Below are 27,238 nucleotides of genomic sequence, written 5' to 3'. Positions count from 1 at the left end.
AAAAGAACTGAAATCAGAGTATCTGCATATATTGGGCACTTCGCTATAGAACAATTATCTCTGATCCCAAGATTCCACTGCACACCAACAGCTAAACTCAGGAGTCTGCACTGATGCCTCATTTCAGAAATTGCAAGGTTAAAAGTGAATATTTTAAAATGGTAAAATAAAACTCACAATTCCAACTGCCTGAAAAAGTGAACCATCATGTTCCATTTTTCGTTTTCTCTGAGCATTATGCAAAGCTAGCATCTTTGGATTTAGTTCTTCATCCATTGCAGTAGATCTAAGAAAAATTGATTCAGGCTGTTAAGACGTTTCTACTATCCTCAAGCCGTTGTTCTTTTGTGGACACTTATATACAATATCACAGAACTGAATTAATGAACTATACTACTTTTGTTTAATAATTGACTCATTTCAACAATCATTGTCTACGAGCACAGCAAATCTTAGCTTTTAATCTTGCTGTGAAGTTCAGAATGAGTTATAACAAAATTTTTTAATTCTTTGCAGAAAAATAACAAAGCATAAAAGTTCAGCAATTCACTTTCAACAGAAAGGAGGGAGGGAAGGGTGAGAAAAAGTCTATTCTGAATATTTCTATGTACAAATAAAACTTCTATGTATCAAAGGTCTGATGTCTGTAGGATTTTCTGTCGTGGTAAATATCTACTACAAATGCCACAGTCCATCATTATGAAATAGGTCTCGCTTTAAAAGCAATAAATGCAGCACACAGACTACTGTCGCCTCTTACCTCATAACAAAGTGGACAGGAAAAGCACCAGAAATATTGTGTGGGTACAACTGCTTGTACGTTGCCTACTGCATTCTTTTAAAAAGAATGAAGAATCAGATACAAGAGCAGAATAAAATTATGAACACAGTTTGCATATAGTAGCTGCCTGTGACACAAGATGCTTATGTAAAAGCTACTGTGAAATTAACTTTAGGGAAGCTTGCTACACACACAAAAAAAAGAAACTTGTTCTAAATGTCCAGATTTAAATGTATCAATTTCTACTTTCACATAGAATGCCGAAGACAACATACAGCAGTTGGCAGTATTTAAAAATGTATTACATCTAATTTCTTGAACAGATACTAGTGCTTAAGCTTTGCTTTTAAAATACCTTTTGTTCAGCGTGACCGTTAGCAAGCTGGGCGCTCCCGGACACAATTTTTCCGTCTGATCCACTGTTCCTTTTCCTGCTTGGATCGGAGACGCAGTTCGACTCCTGTTCCCACTGTAAGGTGATGCTGGGGCACTACTCGTTTCACTGATTATGTGGACAGGAGATGAAGGAACAATTAGCGTCTTCACATCATCCACACGTTCTGTCGCTGGTTTTATTTCATCAGCAGTACTTGATGGTGTTTGAGTCTGCTGGAATATGGTAATGGTGGCTGTGTTTTGAGAGCCAGAAGAACTGCTTTCCAGTGGAGACAGCTGATCAAAGGAGCGCAACTGGAAGTCATCATCCATTGGGATGTAAGGAGCCAACATCTCCAAGTCTAAATCAGTTTCCTGGAAAAGACGAGAGGTAAAAATTATAAATATGTAAGAACATCTCAGCTATGACTTCATGGCTTCATTAAGGCTCTTCCTTTTACCAAATTCTTACAATACTTTTTTTGCAATTAATTCTAGTAAAAATGTTACATAAAAGAGGAAAGAGGTTCCTGAAGACATTCAAAGGGAAAGAGAAGTACACTAAGAATTAAGATGATGAAACTAAGATGAAACTAAGAATTAAGATGATACAGAATTTTCAGTTAATGTACGTTACCTGAGTAGAGAATGGATTTTTTGCTTCTGTATCTATCGCAAAGAGTTTCTCCACTAATTCCAGTTTGAACTCATTAGCCATCTCATTATCCACATCAAAGCAGTAGTCGTTGGGACTACTGGGCTGTGAAAACATTTTGAGCGCAGTTTTAAGTTTCTGTCATTACATCATGTCGCATTGTATCTACAGATTCTCTGAAAAAAATGTTCTGCTGTAAAATCCAATTCCAAACTACAGCTTCACAAAATTAAAATGGGAAAGGAAAAGACACTTATCAGTCTACATTCAAATTTACCGCACTTGGGAAGCACGTGATTAGTTGGAACCTGGAAGTAGCCTTTGCAGTAATTTATTACAACTAATTTGCTGTTTACAGTTGTGTCTCTCAACCATTCTTTTATAGAAAGACCTTTCCCAAGCTCTTCTTATTTCTATCAGGTGGTATCGTGTGCATTTGCAAGACTCACTTTAAAGAAAAGATAATTCTCAGTATGAAAATTTATCTTTTTCCTCAACACGGCGTGACTTGACTAAGTCGCACCTTGGAAATAATTTTCAATTCCTGTCTTGGCTGCATCCTTAACCAGGTTTGCTCCACAAGCCCTAACAGCACATCCATTTCAATGGCAGCGCATCCAAATATCGGAACTAACCTCAGGTGAACTTTGGCTGGTACTCGCATCAGAAGGGCTGGTCGGTCGCTCTTGCGCCTGCGGCATGGTAAAAGAAAGTTCGAGCGGCTCTGTGTTTGGCTCCAGCTTTGATACAACTTCTCTATTGAGTGCGGGATCAGCGTTGCTACGAAGTGGCTTCGTAGTTTCAGAGGCAGGTAGTGGGGACATTGCCATATTTATATTCTGCAATTTCTCACTGGATGAGGGGAGCATTACATCATTATACAAAGGAACTTCATCACATTGTTGCTCATCAGACTCTACAAAAATTAAAAGAAACCATCAACCTAAGTAACAATACTGAGCGTGTCTACGGACCTCACTACATTTAAACTGCGTCTGAAATACCACCAGGCAAGTGATATTGGGAGGTGATGTTTCAAAGTTTACTGTAAAATACTAACTTTACTAATTAGCATGCTCTCCAAATGAAACACACACCCACCATTACTGCTGAAATCTAGGGAGATAATTGTGTCTCCAGCAGCTGGGGCCAGCACAGTTAAAGCATCTGGTTCCTGCTTAAGTTTTTCAAAAAGGCTGTTGGTATCATCCAGGTCATCTTTGCTGAATATTTTGGTCATTTTCATATCAGGAGACTCTACTGGTTTCAGCATACACTCAGTTTGTCCGAGGGAAAAAATTAAGTCCTTCTGAACAATTCCACTGTCAGACAGAGAGGGAGATGACTGTTAACAAACAGCTAAAAGGAATAAATTCAGGCTTAATGGTTTTCTAAGTTGGAAGAAACAAATAAACACGCACACCACAACACACAAAAAAACCCACCAAAACCACCACACATACCACAAAATTACCAAGATAGGAGCTTTAAGCTTTTTTTTTTTTCTCATTCTTTCCTCAAATGTGATAGATAAAGCAAGCACTAACTGTGGTGCCATCAAAAAAGCAACAAAAATACATATGCTTTTTCTGAAGGTAAAGAAAAAATGTTAGGCATTTCCTAAAACACTTTGTTTTAAACAAATGTACAATATGTTGATAGATTGACATTAGTACATTTGCCAAAGTTTTGAAAAAACCGTAAGACTATTCTACAGAAAAACAGGCATCAAGTCTGCCTTCAGTTGAAGCCTTCAATTAAAGGAGGAATTCTAAGGAAGAAAAAGATAAATGGACTTAAGAAAGACACCATTACGGCTGCTTTGACTCCATGACTAAAGTTATTAGCGAAATTAACTGCTCCAGACTGCAGACAAAGATTAAGGAGTTGTCCAGAACACACACAAATTCTCAAGTGCTTCCATCACAACAGCCCAGAAGAGGTTGGCCCTACACTCATTTGCCTGCAAGAGACCTTCCCACTGACATCACTAGATCAAAAAAGTGGTTTGTTTTCAAGTACAATTCCTAATCCTAGGACTGGCAGTATTCTAAGCAAAAATTTCACTGGTAGGAAAAATAGTAACATAACGTATTCAACATGGGACCACATTGTCAGTTGAAGAGACATAGCTCCATCAGTATCTGAATTCATATTCAGTAAAGACGATGACAAAGATTAGTGATGTCCGCTCAACTTACCTCAACACATAATTTACACACACTATGCACTGCGGCTGAGAATTCTTAGTGTTGTAGATAACAGTCGCTTGAGTTTCAACCCAAACGTAGCCACCTTGTTTCGCAAGCATTCTGTACTGTCCTGTTGTCACCTGCCCTTTTGTGAACACTGAAAGCAGAAAGGACACCAGCTTTAATTCCAGGCAGGAAAAAAATGAAACCATTTAAGAGAAATATTCACTTCGGATTCCTATCTGCAATTTAAAGCAGGCCCTGGTGCTGCTGCTGTATCTCATCTCTTGTAGTCAGAGGGTTTCGCACTTACTGTCGTGGTGTGTTTTGGTCAGATGGTCAGAGTCCAGCGCATGATAATACTCGTAGATAGAGCGACCCAGGAGTTCCTCTGGCTCATACCCCATCAACTCTGTAATTCTTTAAAACAAGGGAAAAAATTGTTAAGTAAAAGCAGGCAAGGAGTAGCACAAATACTAGAGCATTGGGATGCTTGGATATCCCAAGTGTCACTTCCATACACCTTAGCAGCAATTTGGGTTTACTTGGAGTTTTCATTTTGAAATAAATTACTATTTTTTTATGCTTCTTTAAGAGAGAAATATCAGCAGGCAGAGGATTTTACCTGTCATTGAATATTTATAAATTATGTCCTATGGAGGACAGGATTATGTAAATCCCTGCTTTCCAGAGGTTTTTTTTTTTTTTTCCCTGAAAGGTAGACCAGCTACTTACAGACTAGAAAACCCAGCTTATACAAATATGAGAATTCAATAAAATAACATGGACATGCTTCACCGGTTTTAAACCTGCACCTGAAATAAATTAGGAATCAGATTTATTCTTCCCACTGTCAATCATAGCCAGCTTTTAAAGAAAACAGTATTTTCTTCAGCCCCTAGAGGGCAATGCTAACCAGTGGAATGCCTTTATTTTGCCCTATTCTACATGCAGAATGTGACCAAATAAGTACTTTTTATGTGACAGCATCAGCCCTAGAAATATGAAGTTACTGCAGAGGACAGAAAATGACCTGCACTAACATCTCTTTGCATCTAAACCGCAGCAAGTAATTAGAAGTTCATTTTTGTTATAAGGAAAACTAAACTCTGAGCAGGCAGGAACAAATAATACCCACTTAAAACAAAACAAAAACCTCAAGTCAATAATTTCCTTCATTTGTTTTTCAAATTTGTCAAGCTAAGGTTCTGGAGCATAGCAAGAGCACTTATGTATTTGACTATATGCATGATTTGTACCAGAACACAAAATTTCATTTTGAACAGCAGATGGGTCGCATCAAAAATACAGCTGAAGTTTTGGAGGTTTTTTTTGGACTGGAGAAAGCAAACACTGATGTCCTGAGGAAGGGAGAGGGGGGAAGTGGTAGCAATAAAATGCATCTGACAAGTACTACACACACGCTCTTTGCAGTCCCCAAAATGCAGCGCCATCTTTAACAAAACTAAAAATCCTTCCTGGTTTTTTTTCCAATGTCCGGAAGAATCTTATTTCAATTTAACCACTGCCACTACACTAAAGACCCATTTGAGCAGGCAGTTAACTGTAGGCAAAGGATTTATTCCAAAGAACCCTGCAGCCTCCTTAGATTTAAAAATCTGTCTTTTAAATAAGATATCCTGATCAGTTTGTAAAAGCCAAAGCATCCAGGCAATAATCAAGTTAACAAGTAAGACTCTGTAAATGTACAAGGCCAACATTAGCCAACATGTACAATCCCTACAAATCCTTCAAGTGAATTAGTATTTTTTTAATATATATATATATATATATTACCTTTCATCACAATAGGAAAATTTCATATCAAGACTGTGACGACTGAGGAACGTTTTACTGTCCAAGGGGACCTCAATGTTTGATGGATGAGGAATAGGTTCACAGATCAACACCAGACACGTCATGGGAGGCTTTTTGTAGCCGCAGTGAGTTTGGTTACCGCACGTGTCATATACGCGAATATGTCCAGTGCAGTGGAGTACCTATGGGAAAGGTATATTTTAAAGAGAGACCAGGGTCTTGTCTGTCAAACACCACAGTTGTATTTCCATTAGCACAGCTGGGGCGAAGTTCTTCCCCTCCCCTCCCCTGGATGCAACATCCACAGCAGAAAGGCAGGAGCAGCAGTTCTCCTCAGGCCAACTCTCTCCTCTCGGACACTTGCTGGAGCAACGTGAGACGTTTCTGCACTTGGGTGAACCGTTGTTCTTTGAAAGTTACACCAGTGACACCACTGATACGCAACTGTCTCAGCAGAAGGTATCTCACTATTTCAATTTGAAAGTTATGGTAACAGCAGCAACCTCCGTTTTAGTTCTGCTGCACAAGTGATCTTAGAGATCAAATGTGTTCTTCAAAACACAAGTTTTGCATTTTGTGGTTTCCTTTGGTTTTCTTCTAACCATTCTGAAGTAGAAATTGTTCACAGACAGCAGCAAAGAAGAAAGAAGTTGTTTGATCCAGAGTAACTAAATTTAAGTTATTAAAGAGAACTGTGAGCTGGAACACCACTTGCTACAGTAAAAGGTTACTTATTGTCCAGAGGAGAAAATGCATTCGCTGCAGAAAGTTAGTGGGCTCTTTTTGTTCCAACTGTTACAAAAGGGACAGGCAGCGGCTGCAGAAAGAACAGTATTGAAGTCCTTTGGGGAGACCTCGACTGTCACATTTACAGGGTCAAATGAAAAGGAATCGGGTATCAGCATAAGTGGTGTCAAGTATTTTTTTCTCAGAGGAGAAGGCTTTACGCAAACATATTTAGTAATTTTAATTTCCAATATGTAAATGGCCTCTAATTTAAAATGGAGAATTCATTAAAAGACTTTTGAAAAACTAATTTTAAAACATTGTTTCAGTTACTCCCGTGATGTGTTCAGCATTAAAATTCAGCTTATTGAAGCACAATCATTAAATTAGTTAAGTACTTAATGAAACTAAAGCTAGTTACATGAAGTAAAAATGTTGAAATATGGCGAGTTATGACATCTGAAGAAGCAGCCGCCAACCTACAGAAATGTTCCTTGGCATTAGTTACCTTCCACGTAGCAGACTTTATATTCACTGTTCGGCCCCTGCTAGTCAGTGTACACTTCATTCTGAGAAAAAAGCTGCGCTCCGTGTTTTGCTCTTTGCCCTTTTTCACGGGACCTAGCAAAAGCAAATAGTAAAACCAATTCTTAAGCTCTTGGATCATCTTCCAAAGGCATTAAAAAAAACCTAACACGTTACGGCACTCTAAGACTAGGGGAAAACCCCCAAAATAAATTAAAAAAACCTAACAGCACTTTCAACAGTAACACTTTTCAGAATGAGTTTTACTGTGAGGTAGGCAAAAAATGATATTTCAATGTTTTACAATCAGTATTGTATTTGCAGCCAACTCTACACTCACGAATTTCAGGAAAAAGGGGTGGGGAGAAAGAAACACTGATTGAAAATTTAATACATTTAAAGATTGTGTCAGAGGACAACAAAAGCCTATGCTGAGTGAGAAGTACTGTTGAGTTGGTTTCCACTGAAATGCATCAGTAACTCACAGTAGAGAGGTTCAAATCAAATACATTTTGGGCTTGTAGGCTTCAGGACAGCAGTATTTTCAGGTTTTAAATTCAGAATTAACAGCTCTGCTGTTTACATGCATCCAAATATTCCCACAGTGACTTGTTCTCTTAGAGTAACCAGGGACCAAGTTTTTAAACGTATTATTAGCATTCTTGGGGAAAAAAAAAAAGTCAAGAAATCCTAATACAAACTGATATTAACAGCACTAATTTTTTAGCCTTATTTGCTAACAGCAAGCTTTTAGTTAAGTTTTTGCCTTTAGAGGGAAGAACTTTCCGAGTCGATTGCTAGTGAGGCTATTCTGCGCAGAGAAGGTGCAAACTGATCCTATTGGGAGAGCTGTGAGCGGCTTGCTGTGCATGGAGGGAGGAAATAAAAGCACCTCGGATAAGGAGTGCTGGAAGAGCCAGTTTGCCAGGACACAAAAGGAGCGAGGACCAAATCATAGCTATGAAATGGCTTGCGCTGCAGCTATTAGCTTGACAAAATTCATTAGAAAAATGTGAGAGCCCCTATGCCACTCTGTCTAGGGCTTCTAGCAGGGGCAAAGTCTAACATGGACAAGCCTGCTTTATGCCACATCAAAATATCCTCAATAAAGGAGGGGTGTGGGAAAAATTTTAAAAAAATTAATAAAAACCACAGCAGCGTTCAGAGAAGCAGCCCAAACTTATTTCAGTATGTTTTTAAAAGAGTTAAACCAGTCTAGAAATTCATAGTTGAAGATCACACAGCATTATTGTTACCAACTCCTGATGCTTAAGGCTCTGCCTTGAGAAGCAACCATAAGAGATGGAGCAACTTTCTAAAGGCTGATTCAGCACTGGACATTATTTTTAAAATCGCCAGCTTTGAAAGTTTAAAAAGCAACTTCGTAAAGACAAAACACAGTTCAGCTTCTGCCAGTCACATTTGTATTTGTTTGCACCTGTACAATCTCAAAGGGGAGTGTTTAACACTCAATTCAAAAGCAAAATAGTTCCACTGATGTAAGAACTGCAGTAGAATGCAACCTGGGAATCCTAACAAATATAAAAAAGTACTATTATTACTGTAACTTAGACTTTTGTCTGCCAACTTCATTTGCGAAACAGATTTTGTAATAATGCTTTTTAGACATCTTACTCCAGTCTGGTCAGTTTAGACACACTAGAGTTGGTTTGCAGGAAACTCAGTAAATATGACATTTTTAAGAATAAGCTTTTGCAACAAGACCATTTTTTACACTGCCTTATTGCAGTTGTTTCCCCACACGCCCCATGACGTTTTATTCCAAAGGCCGGGGCGGGGCTAATCTAGCCTTAGAAACATACATCAACACTAAGGGCAGACAAGTCTAGAAAACGCTTACAAAATCAAAGTTGGGCCCTTAACGCTAAGATATTTTATCAGGTCTCTTCCACTGAATTAAATAGAACGACAACATCAGATTTCTGATTCACAGTGCTATGTGAAAGCCGAGGTCAGGCTGGTAATTTATCACTGTCTAGATTCAGAGTCCATGTAACCCTTGTTTGCTGGAACAGGAATTAAGAGAGGCTGGATTTTAGACTTCTGACAACTGAGTAAAGCAGATTTGTTTCGAGGCACAAAGACTGCCAAGTCTTTATAGTCATTAGCAAACCTTTAGAAGGCATAAAAGCACCAATTCATGGGCATTTGTTAAATTTGAAAGCATACAGAATATGTTAACACAGTGTTCTACTCCCTCGGACGAAGAACAGTCAGAAATTTGAAAAGATACCAATTTCATGCACCAATTAAAAGGTGCAGAGAAGCATCCCTCCTAAAGCACTTTTTGGGACTGTCCAAGTACTCCCTGATTAAGTTTTATGCCGTTCTAAATATAGTATCTTTCTTGTCTTAAGTATACCACCGCAGATTTCTGGAAGAAAGCATTTGCTTTTAAGTTGTTGCTTAAAGGCAAGCCCAGACCAAGACAAATGCACCAATTTAACTTCCCTGTATCCTTCTACGGCAATTGCTTAAGATCATTCTCGTTCAACCTACCTCTAATTTTATTCCTGTAGGCACGCTAATTCTTTCCACCCTCAATAACTCCGTTTTAGTCATTAATTTTGTTTCAGATAAAAAGAGTACTAATGAAGTACTGATGAATCTCTCATACAGTTAGGATATTGCCAAAACATTCTGGTTATTTCTGTTGTTAGTATCTCTGAACAAGGTTTATTTTGAGATATAAGCAGAAAAATGTATTAGTTTGTTCTCTCTTTCTGGCAGACAGCCAACTGTACTAATGCCAACAGGAATTATCCATCAGTAAATTAAATCAGTTTTTAATTTCTTCTCACCATTTCTGTGTGTAAGCATTTCTCTCAGCTCTTCATGGTCACATGGATGAGTGAAATCAAATACGCTGTGCCCCGTTAGCTCAAACTGCAAAAAATAAGAGGCATACAGGTGTCTAACCTTACATATAGAAAAATGTAACAAATTTTACAGATTTGAAACAGTCTTAGGAAACGTCGGTATTTCACCTGAGTGAGTCCCATACACTTGTTCACGTTTTCAGACATGTAAATCATGTCCCCATCTTCAGACAGAACCATGACAAATCCATCAAGAGCTTTCAAGTAGAAACAGTTCAGTTCCTTCTCCATTTTGGCTTCTGTCTCCAGCTCACCTACAAGCAGCCACACATTTTAGTTCAAGGAAACATCAGCCATTCTTCACTTACCATCAGGAATGAATTCTGGCACCAGTCTGACAGGAGCCAATCTTGCAGGACTGTTCAAAATCAGTGTAATTCACTGAGGTAAGTGATCAAGTGACTTCTTCAAGCTCAAGTAATGGTATTACAAATCACAGAAAATCAGAGTGGGGTTAAACCTCTGTGCTTTTATGCATAAAGGAATAGACTTTCCACCTTCAGGAAAAAGTCTACATAGGAAAAATATTACCATTTATCTCAAAAAGGCATTATAAACTTTTCTCGGGGGCTTCCTAGGGAACATTTCAGAGTACGGCTACCAAAGTTACTCTTCCATACAGCCTAGGTAGGTATGGATAAGTACAGAAAACCAGTACAGCACCTATGTCATGCTATACACATACAGGTTCATAAGCTAAGTCAGATACTCCTGTAATTTTATGTGTAGGTGTAGCTGCAGAGAAACTGATATATCCTCAGCTAACTTCACCTTCAGTGGAATATGACTACAAAACAATTTCTTGCAGTTTATTAAGGAGAAACACCTATATTTCGGTAAGCCAGCCTTACACCAACTACGTACAGTTTAGCAAAGTGCAGCTGGAACAACCAACTCCAGGGGGAAAAAGAGGGTTGAACAACAGAAATTAACTTTGGGACAAGTGTCAAATAACTGAGACTGCAAATGGCAGCATGGCTGTGATGAACCAACCGGGATCATCAGAACAGAAAGGGAAAAGCAAAAGTCTGTTGAACAGTGACCATTTTGCCTGTGCCATCAGGAACAGCCTATTTCTACTGTAAGGCCTTCCACCTTTCCACAGAAAGGATGCAATTATTCATGTATTTATTTTTAACTGCTGATAGGTTCGTGAGATAGCTTCTTCCTCAGTACACCTCCAGCCTCTTTTCCAGATTCTGCCACGTTATTCGCTTACCAGCATCTAGGAGCTTCCTCATGCGCAAGTAGCTGATGGTCAGTCTCATGATGGATGCCTTGTCCAGGTGTGCGCTCACGGTGTGGGGCAGGGGCAGCTGATGAGCAAGCTCGTAGAACACTTCCGATTCCTTGCTCCGTCGGCACCGCGCTGCATCTCTAGACTTCTCTTTTCTACGTTCCGAGCTAATCCTATATAAACGAAGTTTGGGGTTAATATAGGAAATAGGAAATTGAAAGTGCAAATGAAATTCTGTGTATGGAGTTCTGCTGTGGTTGGGCTCTGCCAGAACTAAATTCAAACCCACAAAGTCTTCCAACAAGATCATTTATTCAAACAGACATCTACGTACTCAGAACCGCTCCCGATGTCCTTATCTCCTACCTTGACTGCTGCCTCTCTAGCCTTCAAATCCTGTTTCCTTCCTCTTTCCTAACCCCTTAAAGTCCATCTCGATGCTCCATCCAGTAGTATCATATACACTCTCCAAGATCATCCCTTTTACCATCCTTTCACAGGCCACTTAATAGGTCAGATAAGCAAGGCTATCTAGTATGAGGCGTCCTGCTTTTCAAGTGATCCAAAAAGTCCCTTTTCCCAGCTCTTTCTCCAGTGTAGCCTCTCCCATAGTCTCCCCAACAATGGAAAACTCCAGCTGTAAAGAAGTTGCCTCATTCTCCTTCCATCACCTCTGTCAGACTCTCCTCCCGCAGGACACACGAATTCAAGGTCAGATCACAAAAAGCAAACACCAAAACACCTGAAACTCTCCGTCAGTCGGCAACGCGGATAATTCTCCCTTTGACAGTACCCACACCAGTTCGCGTTTGTCTCATGCATCTGTCACATGAGTTGTAAACTATGTATTTTGAGGTGGGAGCTCCATGTCAATCTTACATTTGAACAAGAACTCAGTGCTGCTGTGGTCCCCGAGGAAATGATGCCACTGCAGTTAAATGTGCTTTTATTTTTAAACACACAATACAAAAGTATTACTGTCCATTTTTCTTTATATACATTTATGTCTCCTGAAGGCACCCTATCTTCATTTTGCGTACACCTAAGGTAAAAAAGCAGCTGCATAATCTGTAAGATCCCCTTCCATTGACTTTTGTGAAAGTTGCAAGATAAGCATATGCCTATAAACACTGTTTTTGTAATTCAAAGTTCCGTGCCTTTTAATGTTATCATAAAGATATTTAGTGTCACTAGTTGAAAAAGACAGAAAGTAAACTACTGCATTATTTACTACTAACTGTTTAAGAATTATTCTTTTTCAAATTTCACTAGACTTAAAAGTTATGTACTACCACTGCCAAATTCATATTGCTAAGTCTGCGGATCTGTGCAAAACCACTCTTTAATGAGCACGCATCTTGTGAGAGGTATCACAAATAACAAAGGAAAGCTATTCACAAGCTGATATTGCCTGGCAAATAACGAACCAGATTGAAAGTACACAGACAAATACATACTCAAACGAACACATTTTTCAATTCTTTACCTGATGTGCTACCCACAAGAGCCAAACACCTAGTTTGTGCAGAAACGTGCAAGCAACAATACTATTATGACTGACTTTTGGAAGCCTTGAAGCACAAAATATGTTTAATAAGCTCTGATAAAGATGAGGTAAGCCATCAGAACTCCTTCTGTGATCACCTTCAGCTTTTCCAACTTCATGAAACTGTGCAGCATCCCCATCCATCCCCCTCCCACCCTCTGCCACTGCCCGCAGAAGGAAGCGCTAGAAGCTTGATTATCAGAATCATTTTATAAGAGCTAAGAATAAGATTAGGTTTTCTCCTTTGGTGGCAAAATCAGGCTACTAGATCACAGAAATACTATTTCTATGTAATGAGAAACATTAATAAACCAGCATAATTATAATGGAGATATTCGGAAAACCTACATATGGGTATTATAGTAGTAAAAATTTCTGGACCTACAATAATTCTATTGGTTTCTGTGAATATAAGCTCGTGTTCCTTAGAAGGGTAGCCTAAAATATCTAATAATTTCCCTGTGACAACAGACGTTCCTGATCTAGTCATGGATAACTTGGTCTGAGAAGTGTGAGGCTCCTGACATCCAGGTATATCCAAAATAGCCATTACGACAAGTCTGACCTTTAACAATAACCTTTAGCTATATAATCTGATTGATTAAACATTTCTTACTGAAGACAGGCCTCAAGTACCTATTCTTTTGGTGGAAAACTAGAGGGTAGAGGTGAAAAACCATCTGGATTCCCTTTGTCTCCCCCTTGGATCACAGATTTCACTGGTAAAGGTGAAACAGGGAATTACGTTGCCTTAGACAGATTCACCTTTATACCTTTGATTTTTCTTTGTTAGCTACTCATTCAAGATCCCTTCACTTGCAGAAATTTGCTCTTTCAGAAACTCAAAGGGGAGTTACTGGAAGCAACTGGTTTCCATCTGCCCAGATGCCTGCAGTTTTGTCACAGATTCCTTTTCAGCTACAGATACTCCAGTTAAAAAACCCCAAGCTTTGTCAATAATGCTGTGCCCTTCACGTCTTCAAGCAAGAGATTAAAATAGACGCTAACCACACAAGTTGTGATTTCAGCCCTCTCCTCTGTATTTCCTTTCTGAAAGCTTTTAATGTTCATGAAAATATTCCAGCTACTTTCTAGATTTTTGCCTGGTTTTAGCATGCTTAGCAGCAGACTTCAACACAAACAGCCAAACCTTCTCACAACCATTGAATTATTAATTTCCGACTGAAACGCTGCTCAAATCAAGCTCATAGCGCTTCTGTTAAAAATTAATCCTGGAGTAAGAGAAGCAAGTGCTGCCCGACTTTGTGATGGGCAAAACTCAAGTGCAACAGTGGCACCAATGGTACCAGCAGCAAAGTCTCCTCTGCCTCTTACTACGAGTTTCCTACTATAGATAGATATTTAAGCTGTACAGCACGACAGTTTGCTATTTTTAGGAGCTGTTTAAAACTAAGCTGTAACCAATCTGAGTAAAACCCAGCCATTTAAATAGGAAGATTAACCACCAGCTTCAAAGAGCATTTCTTTAATAGATCAAATTAATAGGGAAAATGTCTTTCACAAATGAGGTTTAATTATGAAGTGAAGTCAGAGTTGCCTCAACAAGGGATGCCACCAAATAATAAAAAAAAGGCAAAAAAAAATCCTTTAGTGTTGCAACTAGTCTATGCTTTGTTACTTCAGGTGCGCACAGTATATAGAAAAGGACACAATCACTGCATGTACCTGCCCACAAATTTCTGTGTAGTCAATTAAAGGATGTTCAACTCCTATAAAGAAAATGTATTTCTTAAGTGAGCTCTCAACTACACTGTTTCCCCAAAGACAGACAGGGTCTTATACAATTTTTGCTCCAAAAGATGCTTAGTTTTTTACATGTATACCTGCCTCAACACTATTTAAATTGGCTTTTTTAAAAATGAACTGTAACTAGGGCTTATTTTTGGAGTAGGTCTTATTTTCAGGGAAACGGGGTAGGGGAAAAAAAAAAAAAAAAAAAAAGAGGTGAGCTCAAGGAAGAGGACTTTAAACAGTGAGGTGGCAACTGGCACAAAATCAGTTTAAATAAGCCATATAATTTAAAAGACATTTTCAGAAGTGCCCACATGTAAAAGTCATGGCCTTCACAACAGAAATACCTATTCTGCAGAGACAAGAGGAACCTGAGCTCCATTTAAAATAACCACCAGACTTGAGAGCTGTATTGCAACCTTCTGCTATCAGTCTCACATGAAAGAAAAACACCTGAAGACCCCGAAGAATATCTCAGCTGAAGAGTGGATTATATGTGCAATGAAAATATCAGAAATGCCGGTGCGGGACAGGAAATTGCATGTATTTTCAGGTCTGGTGTTTCCTGTACAGCTTCAGTCCCAGACATTCATTTCCATTTCGTATTTCTGCCACCGGAATACAGAAGCAAAGAGCAATCCAAAGCAGGTTATGCACCGCAGCTCACAGAAAGCAGTGCTTAAATGAGTCTTAAACCCAATACCTAGCACGTTTTATATCTAAAAGAGGTTCACATGCAATAGCTGAACAAACACCTGAGTTCCAAAAGATACCTGAGCTAGAAACCCAGAGCAAAAAGACATTTTACAACCAGGATTCACTGCAGCTGAACCAAGAGCTCAGCTGGAGGATATTACCCAGGCTCCCACTCACTGCCTCAAAGCAAAAAGGCTTTTAAAATATTGCCAGGTGAATATAAGCAAAGTTTTACAGCAAAAATTGGCCCAACAGCCCTTCAGACCAGAACACCCCATCAGCAGTCCCATGTGCACCAGTTACAGATGTTAACACAGCCTCTGTACTGGAAGGTGCAATTCCTGTCATTATGGGTCAGAATGTCTCCCAGCCAATGAATTGTTCCCCTTGCCACCCCAAAGACCCCTCCGTCCACCACTGCACATTTCTACAAGTGATTCTCCATCCAACATTCTACATACAGCCCACAGTTTCCATCTCCTCAAGTGTAAAACTGATCAGTGGTCACATGTAAACCAAACTTAGTTACTGGTGGTAAATAAGCAGAAACAAGACCAAAAAGAACCCTCGAAAATGCCATCTGTAACTGATAAATTTCAATTAAAAATTGCTAACTAGATTAAAATGGTCAATGGACAGATCTTAAGATATGTAGCATTTCAACTTCGTCTCCTTGTTTCTTAAATCACCACCCAGTGTCAAGGAAAATTTTACATGGTGTACACAGTATTACATTAAAACAAGTAATCAGGGTGGGTTTTCTCCTGTATGTTGCTTTACTGCTGTTATCTATTTTCTAGCATTACTCACATTCTAACTTACTGTTTCTCTAATCAGGTAGATTTCTCCCTTGACATGTTTTCAATTCCCATGAAAAACAGCTATTGTGCATGTATTCACTAATCGAGGCTCATCTTTCTTGATCCAGGTTTTGAGCAAATTTTAAGAAAATAAGCATCTTCTCACAGCAATTCATATTTTTCTCTTTATAATTGTTTCCTACAATCAATTTGCTTTGTATTCATCACAGTATCTGTTCTTAAACAGTTTCACAGAAGTACACCATGTGTAAGCAATACAATCCAAATGAACACTGTGCCTCAAATCTGATAACATCTCATTATTGAACTTTAAATAGTTTATCTTGGACACCAGTTCCCATCATTTGCCAGTACAAGACTGCATACACAATACCTCCATGTTAGATACAATCTCTCCCAAGACTGTAAAACTAGTACTGGAAATACCTGGCTTGGAAATGGAGTCACAAAGACCGTATCTGCTAAAACACAGCTTCAATTTTTCTTCAATATGCAAAACCAAAAGGGCAAGATCCAGCTGTTACAACAAAATAATAAATTAGCAGTATATGTCATCATGATGGTACTAAAACGTAAAAAGTAGACCTGGAAGTGGCCTCATATTTAGCTTTTAAGTTTGAATTCGTTCCTGCAGCTGGTACAAAACTTGGTCATCTCTTCCTGCCCAGCTAAACCAGCTGCCTCTGCCAGCACAGCTGGACAGGACAGAGACGCAATCCCTTCCTACGCTTTGCAGCCGTAGCCCAGCAGAACACCCTAAGGCAGGTATCGCTACACCAGTGCAACCAGTTGTGTTCATGGAGACCATCTCAAGAGCTCAATCCCGGGCAGGTCCATGCCGACCACTCTCGCCTACGACACATCATCACATCCCAGCCAATAAATCACCAACTAGACGCAAACTCACTCAAAAGACGCAGATGCCAAAGAGCATATTACAACAGCTCTACTGTGCTGAATATGCAGCCGTTCAATTTTCTCCGCTGCTTGTTAGATCTTTATTTTATCCAGAGCTGCTAGCCACAATACTTACTAAATTATTCTTCCATGGAAAGAAGTCCCAGGCAAGCCCAGCCCTTACCACAGAGAAACTAAAACAGTATAGCTCAACTCCCTAAAGACTACTTTATACGAAAAATGAGTTTATAATTATAATCCAGTTATTTAAATACACGGTGAGTTAATGATGCAAGTATTCTTTAAAAAAAAAAGAAACGCTGCAAAACGAAAGTCTCCTCATTGTCCACCTGGCATAGACAAAGAATATGCCAATTAGTCCCCTTATCTCTTCAAAAACACTTTTTAATTTGAGTTGATCGACTTCAGGCGGGAGTCACAGAGCCGTAGTGTTAACGCTATGAGGCCCTGGGACAGATCAGCACTAAACGTCACCCAGAGCTGCAGACAGCCCCAAAAGCCCCATTCCCTCTCACCTCCCAGCCCAGCAGTAACATACTGGTCTGGTCCGAGCAGCAGCTGAGACGCAGCAGCTCGGGCTGTTCATCCCTCAGCAGGCAAACGATAAAACAGGTTGTGAGCGAAGGGCAGGGGCACCCGGGTGCACTACAGCTGGTCCTGCAAGGGAGCCCCAATCTTTGCTGTTTAAACACCCCAAAAGGCAGGCAATGGGGTGAGGAGGAAAGGGGCCAGAGGCGCAGCTTCATCTCATGTGCCGGCTTCCCAGGCTACGCGTTGGTGGTGATCAGGCGGTCCTGACGGCAGGGAAAAGGCACTTCAGACTGCACTCGAACACTTACTGCAAAGCCTGAATGCTCAGTTCAACAGGGAGGCTTTCCGGCAACTGCAATTATCTGCAAATTCTCCACAAATTTTACTTTTTCCAAATCCATGAGGGGGGTGCATCTTCCTCCTATCGCTGCATGACAGAATTAATGCAATCTATCTCAGCTACCAGTTCACAATGAGCTCTGGGCTACAGCTTTGCCTCTTCTTGCTTTGACATAATTTTAAGTAATATTGCTTTTGCCATTGTGGCCAATTTTATTTACCAATTATCTTTATTTTATAGTCTGTGTAGAAAGTTTTTGTGAGGAAAAAACCAACCAAACAAAAACCCTACACACAAGAATCTCATGTGTAATCACAAGCATGTGATCTTCTAGAAGAAAGTCTTGCTCATTATGAATTAATGAACATTACAGCCCAGTAATTCAATGCAGGAAAAGAAATCAGAAATTCCTTACAGTAACCAAGATTTAAAGAGAGATTTAACTGCAGAAACTAGCATAATAACCAAACACAAAGACAATACCTCTGTATGTAAACGATGAAAATTCATTCCTTTGTACATTGCCTTCTGACAAAGCAATTTAAACTATTTTCTTCACATGAGAGTAGTTATGGGCATTTACCAAAACTTGATCAACACCAAAAATAAACTCTAACTGAAAAAAACCCTCACAAATTAAGAGAGCAAACAAGCAGTTCAGACTGAATCACCTACAGCAGCACAAATATTCAGAGCAAAAACCGAAACCCATTGCTGTTTGCAAAACGATAGCGGGGAGAAGTAGCGAGAAGAGCCCCCGTGCTGGGCTGTGCCTTAACTTACAAAGTCTTACTTTCAAGACCATGAAGGCTATATAATCAGGTATTTTACAGACAAGTAAATTATGGCACATAAAGAGCCAGCAGCCAAGCCTGGAACTTCTGAAGCCAACACAGGACCACACTGCTGAGATTATCTGTCATCTGGATTTGGCCTTGAGCTGACCTGAAACCCCAACAACCTCCCCGCTTAGAAAGTGTGAGTAAGAAGGTAAAAGCTTCCAAAATTAGTATTTCTAATTCAGAACACGGTGAAGTGATCTTGCTGTGTCTTACTACAACACAACCCACTGATATTTTACCTTTACATAGTAATTTACTGTTTTAAAATAACCCCATGGCATACAGTGGTTGGTTGTAGCAAAAATTATGTTTTTTTTCAACTTGGTTATTTGGATTTTTCCTAGAATACAGCTTTTTCTTTTTTTTTTTTTCCTTTTAATTAGCTGTGCTGTGCCCTTCAGGATGAAAGAGACATGGTAATTTAAATGTGTTTATTATTACTGAAAAAACACAACTATTCAAGAGATATCTGGACATGGGTTTGACAGAACTAGCCACTAAGTGCTCCCCTCCCTTCAGCCCTCCTGCTTTTGCTTCCACCAGGCTCACAAAAAAAGATGCCAAAAAGTCAGTCTTGCAGTTAACATTTTAGCTATTAACTGGTCTATCTTCAAACAGACGCAGACTCTTCATAATGTAACTCATTTTAGTCTAAATCATGGCTTTAAAATACGCCATTTATTTTCTGTCATTGCATCCAGGTTTTCCAGACTGGAGGCCGGGCATTTTCCCCTCACTGCTGCCATTCGGGTTCTCATCCCTTCACCTCACGTTCCCCAACTGGAGCCAAGAAAAATGCTTATAACGACAGACAAAAAGCCTCCACCAATGTCAGCTCAACATCCAGTAGATTCAATAGGATGCAAGGACAAAGTCCTTCCCAAAGGACTGAGCACTGAAGACTCCCATCGCCAGCTAAATCACAAAAAGAGTCTCATTTCTTTAGCTTAGCTAGTAGAGGCTGCAGTTTTTATATTTGATGTGTATTACTTCAAGTTTTCTGTTCCTTAGAGCATATTCCCATCTCTTCCAATGGGTGTGAGCACGAGGCAAACATGAGGGAAACCTCTAGTAACTCTCTAGCGTAACATTTATTATTCTCACTTCTGAGCAGCATGAAATAACTTCTCAAAAAATGGGAGCATTAGTATCAAATTGTTTTGCTTCTTGAAATGCAGGAATTTTCACCAAGTAACACCAATCTGGTTTTGGTTTATGATTGATGACGGCGAAACGACTCATTCTGGTAAACAAAAATCGGTCATCTTTTCCAGGTAACACTTCCAAGAATTATTACAAATTGAGTTGAAAAGGATATTAAATAAGTTACTTGGTAAAACCTTCCACTGTCGTAAATATAATAGCACAGTTCAGTGCTGCTGATTCAGTTTCCTCAATGCTTCACTTGAACTTCAGGCTCCGTTTTAATGTATCGAGTTACAAGATCTGTTGTAACATTTTTCCTCGAAATGCTTAACAAGCATTCATTTGCACCACACCAAATTAAACAGAAGCTGCACAGTGTCTCTCCTAACACACACAAAGTTTATTACGTATTGAATATCTTTAAGGAACTGCTAATGGATCTTCTTGAAGCACCAGTTCTTCGGGGCCAGCAGAGCCATTTCAAACGTCTTGCCACTAAAATATCGCAGCGTTTTAAAATGCTACATTTTTGTATAAGTCCCACTATTATCAGGCTTCAGCAGAAAGAAATGACAGATTATGCATATGATGAAGCTCCTCTTTATTTATGCAGTTACTCTGAGACCCCAGACCAAACCCCCAGGCTGGTATGAACAGGCGCAGCTTCAATGAACCTGCGCTAATTTACATCAACTGAGGCTATGGCTCCACATCAAAGAACTCTGAAATGTTCGTCACCTACATAAACTGTATTTAAAAAAAATATATATGCTGGCAGGTATTCACCTGATTTCATGTTTCTAATAATCTAGGAACTTAATTTTCAGAGACTTCTATTCTGAACTAAATAGAAATCTCAATAGAGGAAAACCTTAATAGCCATCATATCCAATGGTAATTTGGAAACCGTATCTTCCTGAATTTTCAGTCATCAGTTAAAGTAAAAAGGCTTACCTTCTCTCCTGGGCCATTTTTGTAGTTCCCAATGTCATAAATCCCCCAAGTGTCTCCCATTTTGGGGCAGTTCTCAGTGGAAAACTCAGATTCTCCTGCATGCTCTTCCACTTGCTCTAATACAAAGGAGGTTTCTCAAGAGAGGATGAAAACGCTCAAACTTTCTCGAATTCAAAAGAGAAAGGGCTGTTATAACATGAAAAGATGATTAAGGTCCAAGTTCTTTCCATGCATTACCAAGGTGGTTTTTTTGAGGCATGTAAACACCTGCCTGTATAACTGTGTGTGTGAAGATAAAAGCAGCATTTGAGCTGATGACTTGTAATCTGGAACATTCCTTCCTTTTGGACATCACCTTGCTAGAAATGGGTTACTGCGCCTCCTTGCTAAGGTTCTTTTGAGATTTTTGTTTTGAAGCTGTTTGTTTTTTTTAAAGAACGCATATTGTAATCGGATCAGTATTTGCATCTCCTTGAAAGAGCAGTATCATCAGGAAAATCTAGATTCTCTCATATACCACCATGGGACTTCCCCCCGGGTTTACTTAACAATGCATACTCTACAATCACACAAGAATTATTCTGTTGGCATATCATAACACCAAGCTTTTCAAGAATAAGTGAAGAAATACTGCCAAATTCTCTTCTTGCAGTACAAAAAAAAAACACTCAAAAAAATCAGCAGTTTCTGTCATTTAATACAAAAAATTTCACACAATCCTACTTGAAATACAGCCTTCTAACATAAATTGGTGCAATACTACTGTTGAACAGCATGAATACAGTCAAGAATCCATCATGTTACGTAGGCTCAGCAAGAGTCTTCACGGCTTTCTGGTCAGAAGCCACCAAAGCGAACATGGGCACTCTTAGGAACCTCAGAAGGGTTTGGGCTTACACCACAACACTGCTGACATTTGCCAGTGTTATTAATATTTATTATTTTCTTCTTTCCTCTCTTCAACATCAGCAATCAGAGTCCTGGAAACAGCCTTATAAACTTCGTGCATTATAGTTCAAGGATAGGGAGGAACAAAGGTCTACGTTGCTTTCATGATGTGCAGAGGGGGAAGCAAGTGCCTATGTGTAAATACTTGCTGTTGCATCGCTGATGGAAGCCTTACACGTGGTAGCAGGATGATCTTCTCTGGCCTCTCTTCTGGTGGCAGTAAAAACACAGCACACAACCATGCTGCTTAGCTTCTCCAGGCTTACACAGGACATACTTTAGCATGACCTTAGATGAACCTAAATAAGCCCTTGATGGACATCTCTGAGAAGAGAGAAACTAACCAGAAAACAGGGCTGGCAATTAAAAGGGGGAATAAAATGGATCACCCACTTCACACCTCCACCTTTAAACCAATAGTTGACTTAATTGCCAGATTTAAGTTGCTGAAAACTGTATGAAGCTACATTCATTCTCCCCCTCCCAAAAATGGTCCAGGATGTGCCTCCAGAGACCCCAGAAAGGAAAAGCATTTATTCATAAGGCACAGTTCCTAAAAAAGCTTGAAAGTACTTGAAATAAAAGCTTCTTACAGACCCCCTGACAACCTGGACCATCTGATCACGTCTACACTAGACCTCTCCCCACTAAGTGTGGGCCAGTTGCTGGCATTTCGAGCACACCAACCAAGAGACCCTGACTGCAGACCAAAGACACTGTTTTAAAAGGGCAAAGCAAACATGACTGTAAACATAAACCAGAAAACTCTCCTGCTGCTTCTATCAACATACTGCGAAACACTGAGACCTTCGCCGATAAAAGGAAACCAAAGCACCAGCACAGCAAAATTACGCAAAATATCTGCAGTAGGCAAATCCTCCACAGCTATTCTTCCCTTATGTTCAGGGCCTTGATAACAACGAAGAAGCGTGGTAGCACAATGCTGTTGCCTTCATCTTTTGCGGGCACTGGCAAGTAGTTTCTGATCACTTTTATTGAAGGAATTCAAAACTCCTTCATGTTTGAGGAAATCGCAAAGAACAGACAACACAGGCACTACCAAAAGGTAAGCCCTATGGCAAGGCAAACAATCCAGAAAAATCCAGAAAGCAATAAAACCACCATTCTGTAAGCCAGAAACCGCTCTGCCCTCTCTGCCTCTGTGGGAAGACTCTACAGGAGATTTACTGAAAGATTTCTCCTCGTCTTACAACACGCAGGGAAGTACAGTTCGAGCACAGACAAAAGGGTTTTGTACTCACTTTCAACTCTAGTAATGGTGGCTCAGTTCCACCAGCATTGAAAGAAATTCACAGACAAAAAGCGATGGCACGTACAGTCCTAAAGACCTCACGCAGGACCTGGGCTTCTCCAACAGATTTTGAGGCTGGATCTCAGTGGCTGAGAACCAGGAGCAAAACCTGGGTCTTTCAGATCATCCCCTTAGACACTAGATGTTAAGTTTCAAGTCTCAACTCTGAAAAACTGAAAAGCTTCAGTTTTTCTCCAAGGCACTCAAGTCAGGATGTTAAATTCCACCGGTTATACCATCCATCTTAAGACTCAGACTGAGAACTCAAGAAATCACTTTTTAAAAATCCTTCCACTTCTCATTTTTTTTCAGCACCCATACCATTAAAATACATACATTTTATGCTACAAGTAATGTCTTAAAACAATGCAAGATTCATCTTTTTAGTGTTTCTACCAGCTGCAAGCCACTACCAAAGTAATCAGTAACCCTAAATGGCTCGTTTACTTAAAATGGTGCAAGAATAACTCTGCTAATAGCGACGTGTCACATCACAGACCACCGTAAAGTTTTCATAGCATCAGCCATCTGCTGTTAAAAGAATATTGAGAAAAAAATCAGCGTACTTCTCAACAAAAGTCTGAAATTTGAATGCAGTTGAAGTCAATAAGCAGTCAAAGCTCCCAACAATATTGCTTTACCCACTGGATGCACTGAGATAAACTTGCTCCTTGTACCACATGGGAGAAAACCCAGGAGCACATGAAAATGGTACAGCTACCAAAGAACAGCTAAAACCCAAATAACTCCACACCTAATCATGTTGCTGGTACTTGGTTTCATACGGAATCGTGACCCCTGTATGTATAGGAGCAGCTCAAGACTACATCAAAGAATGGATTCAACAAACCAGTAAATAAATCCACACTTCCAGTTACTATTACGACTTAATTTCAGTTATGTAAGACTGAGATACACAGTCAAATTCCATAATTTCTGCATCTCACAGCTCGTAATTAAGCAAAACAACAAGCTTCACTTTAACTATCAAGAGCTAAGCACTACCCAAATTCAAGCACAGGGTGGGACAAGGAATAAAAGGATCTTAACACATGCCAAAATTGAGGTGCACTATTTATACAATCAGCCAAACTTTTATCATCAAAGAACAGGACTGGAAAGTCTTCTCCTTTAAAGTTATTCTGAACATGGACACTGTCAAACCTAAACCCTTCTAAAACAACGCAGGCTCTTGAGAAACACTTGAGATTTTCAATAAGTTCTCCGGTGAGTTCATATCCTTCCTTTTTTGCTTAGCCATCTTTGCTCAACTGCACATTGACAGCCCCCAGATACAGCTTTATGTTTTCCATTAAAATATGCCCTACAACAGAAGTAATCTGAATATTCCTCACTGTTTTATAGGAAACATTCCTAACTTTGAACTCTGTCTACAGGAAACAAAAAACCAACAAATTCTCTTTCTTAAGCCCTGCTTTTAGGAAGGAAGGATAAGCTTTGCATACTGATTCTTACATTCTGAAGAAAGTAGATTACATCCAGGATAAGGAAATTGCAAAAAAAAAAAAAAAAAAGTACCCAAGTGAGACAGAATGGTAAGTAAAAAAAATAACAAATGCTCAAGGGTTTAAAAAAAAAAAAAGCAAGAGAACAACTCATCTCAAAACCCCTTTCTAGACCTGCTACTAAATTAAGGCAGCCCAGCAAAGCTCAGAACAATCATTTCTGCTGCAACATTTTCTCCCAGGCTTCTCAATAGCTATTAGCTTTGAGGAGAAAAAACGAAGGTGAGGGAATCAGTGCCACCCCCAGGTGCCCCCGCTGTACGGATTTCATTAGACTAAGAGCTGCTTCTCTCTCACCTCACCTCCTGCCCCACCGCAACAACTCCAGATCATCCCCGAGGTGAGACTGTCCTAGAGGTGAAGGGCTCCCTGTTCACAAGCCCAGCACTCTGCGCTCCCAGCTCAGCACAAAGCTCACCATCCATTTTAAAGCCGGCCAGTCGCCTTTCCAACACGACTTACGAGCTTTAACACTTATTGCGTTTAACCTACTCAGATGACCCTTTGATACGAGAGCGGAGAAAACCCATCTTAAAAAGAAAAAAAAAAAAGGAAGAAAAATAAAAGGTATCGATATCAATATAAACAAACGGCGTCTTCTGCAGATGGCGATTACGGCAATTAATCCCTCCACAAAGCGCGCCGGTGGGGCACACACGCAGAAATCCGGTCACCCAAATACTCGAATTCCCTAACTTCACCGGGTAACAAAGGCTTTTAAGGCGTTTATTTCCCCCTCCTAATTTGAGCTAACAATCCCTGGTGAATTATTCATACTCCTCAACTCACATTGTCCAGCCGCCCCCCACTCCTCGCGTGGGTTTGGTGTTTGTTTGGGTTGTTGGTTTTTTTTTTTTAAGCTTAATATTTCCAGATTCCAAAACGGCCCTTTTCAGCACAAAAAAAAACCCACCCTGAACACCACAGGCTCGGTGGCCGCCTGGAATAACGCACGATCAATTCCTACCCGCTCATTTTCAGAAGCAAAAGGCAGCCCCCGGGTCGCTCCGCGGCCGCGCAGGGCTCACCCCGGCGCCGCTTCCCCCCGGCCCGGGCTCCCCTCACGGACACCCCGCGGCCCGCCCCGCTTGTCTCGCTCTGGGCGCGCAGGCCGCCCGGGCGCGCCGGCTGAGGGAGCGGGGCCCACGCAGACCCCAAGCGGGGGGAAAACACGCCGGGAGCTCCCACCCGCGGACCCGAGAGCCGCGCCGCGCCGGCGGGACAGCTCCCGCCGCGGGAGAGAGAGGCGCCGCACCACACGGAGGCCCCCAGCGGCGGAGCGCCGGCCCGCTCCCCCCGCCGACAAAATGGCGACGTGGACGGCGGGGAGGAGGAGGCGGAATGAAAGAGCGAAGCGCTCCGCGGGCTGGGGGAGCGCGGGGAGGGAAGCGGGGACACGGAGGACAGGGAGGGGGCGGCGGTAACAAAGCGGGGAGGGGGGCCCGGGGGACGGCAGCCCCGGCGCCGGGGGGGGAGGCGGCCCCCAGGCCGGGCGGTGAGCGGGGGGGGCGGGCGGCGCGCTGCCGGCGCGGGCCGAGCGCCGGTGCCGCGGGCGGGCAGCTCGGGAGGGCGCGGTGTCGGCCGGCGGTACCTTTTCTTGTCGGTGACGCCGCCGGGGCTCTCCATGGCGGCGGGCTGGCTCACTCCTCCCGCCGGCTCCCTGGATGCGAGGCGGGCGGTTCCAATGGCCGGCGCGGGGAGATGGCGGCGCGGCCGGGAAGGGGCCGGGTCTGGGGCCGCGCGGGCTCAGAGCATCGGGGCAGGCTGCGGGGAGGTGCGGGCGGCGAAGGGCGCAGCGGCGGGGCTGGGCGCGGAGGAGGAGGCGGGGGCGGGCGCGGCCGGCCCGGGCCCCGCGCTGCGCCAGTGAGGAGCGGCGGCGCGGCCCAGCCCCTCGGCCGGCGGGGTCAGCTGAGCGCTCAGCTGGGAGGGGGCCGGCGCCTCACGTGTGGCGCTGTGTGCGGGGCGGGACCGCCGACACCGGGCCCCGAACCGGCCACCTCGGGGTGCGGGCAGCGGCGGGGGACTCGCCCGAGCCGGGGTGCCCTGGTATCCCGCCAAGCAGCGCTGGTGCTGATCGTTCAAAAATCGCCAAAAATGATACCGCCGCCTCCCCCCCGAGCCCGCACGTTTATGAACACATCGCGCATTTTTATTAATATTTTTTTTTTCCTGAGGAACTTTTTTCCGATGCTCGACTCTTCTTTCCCGAAGGTTTCGTAGTCTTAAAGCCAAGACATTTCCAGTCAAAGAGTTCAAACCCTCACATTAATTAAAGGAAACAGGCAACTGCATCGCCGGGCGGGCCAGAAGGATAACGCACAGAAAATTAAGCACATTTCGAGCAAGTTTTACAACTTCGAAAACCCCAAAGCCTAAAGGCAGAGCCGGGAAGCTGGACGGGGGCTGCGCGGAGGCACCGCTCCCCCGCTGCCTCCCCTCCCACCCGGGCAGGCCCGAACCCCGCCGGCCCAGCCCCGGTTCGGGCTGGCGGGACGCGGGGTCCCTGCCCGCAGCCCCGCGGTCTCCGCCGGGGCGCGGGGGGCAAACGTCCCGGTCTCCTACCGTGCTCCGGGGGCGGCGGGCGGCGCTAGGACCGGCGCGGCCCCGCGGCGGTGTTGCCCCGCGCTGCCCCATCGCCACCCGCCGCCGCCAGGGGGCGCCATAGAGCAGCCGCCCCAGGGGCGGGGGGGGCCCGAT

The 27,238-nt window shown here is 42.0% G+C and overlaps 1 protein-coding gene across 2 annotated transcripts in view; it reads right to left on the bottom strand.

Moving 5' to 3' along the window:
• HIF1A (hypoxia inducible factor 1 subunit alpha) overlaps positions 1 to 26,325 on the bottom strand; it is a 34,348-nt gene extending 8,023 nt beyond the window's left edge. Inside the window, exons 1-13 of one of the 2 annotated variants that reach the window (XM_065635812.1) lie at positions 26,133 to 26,325; positions 11,192 to 11,382; positions 10,081 to 10,226; positions 9,895 to 9,979; positions 7,056 to 7,168; positions 5,801 to 6,003; positions 4,317 to 4,423; positions 4,013 to 4,160; positions 2,913 to 3,133; positions 2,447 to 2,727; positions 1,794 to 1,916; positions 1,137 to 1,531; positions 178 to 286 (exon numbers count right to left, since the gene is read on the bottom strand). In XM_065635812.1, coding sequence (XP_065491884.1) covers positions 178 to 286; positions 1,137 to 1,531; positions 1,794 to 1,916; positions 2,447 to 2,727; positions 2,913 to 3,133; positions 4,013 to 4,160; positions 4,317 to 4,423; positions 5,801 to 6,003; positions 7,056 to 7,168; positions 9,895 to 9,979; positions 10,081 to 10,226; positions 11,192 to 11,382; positions 26,133 to 26,167 — 2,157 coding nt within the window. In that variant the 5' untranslated portion in view covers positions 26,168 to 26,325. Of the gene's footprint in view, positions 1 to 177; positions 287 to 1,136; positions 1,532 to 1,793; positions 1,917 to 2,446; positions 2,728 to 2,912; positions 3,134 to 4,012; positions 4,161 to 4,316; positions 4,424 to 5,800; positions 6,004 to 7,055; positions 7,169 to 9,894; positions 9,980 to 10,080; positions 10,227 to 11,191; positions 11,383 to 25,508; positions 25,773 to 26,132 lie in introns of those variants that run through there. The other variant, XM_065635813.1, reaches the window with a different exon arrangement.
• Between the last annotated feature and the right edge of the window lie 913 nt (positions 26,326 to 27,238).

The sequence above is a fragment of the Caloenas nicobarica genome, chromosome 5 (genome assembly GCF_036013445.1).
Source record: "Caloenas nicobarica isolate bCalNic1 chromosome 5, bCalNic1.hap1, whole genome shotgun sequence".
Taxonomy (NCBI): Eukaryota; Metazoa; Chordata; class Aves; order Columbiformes; family Columbidae; genus Caloenas; species Caloenas nicobarica.
Note: the sequence above shows the minus strand (reverse complement) of the source record. Positions and strands in the feature narration are given on the sequence as shown.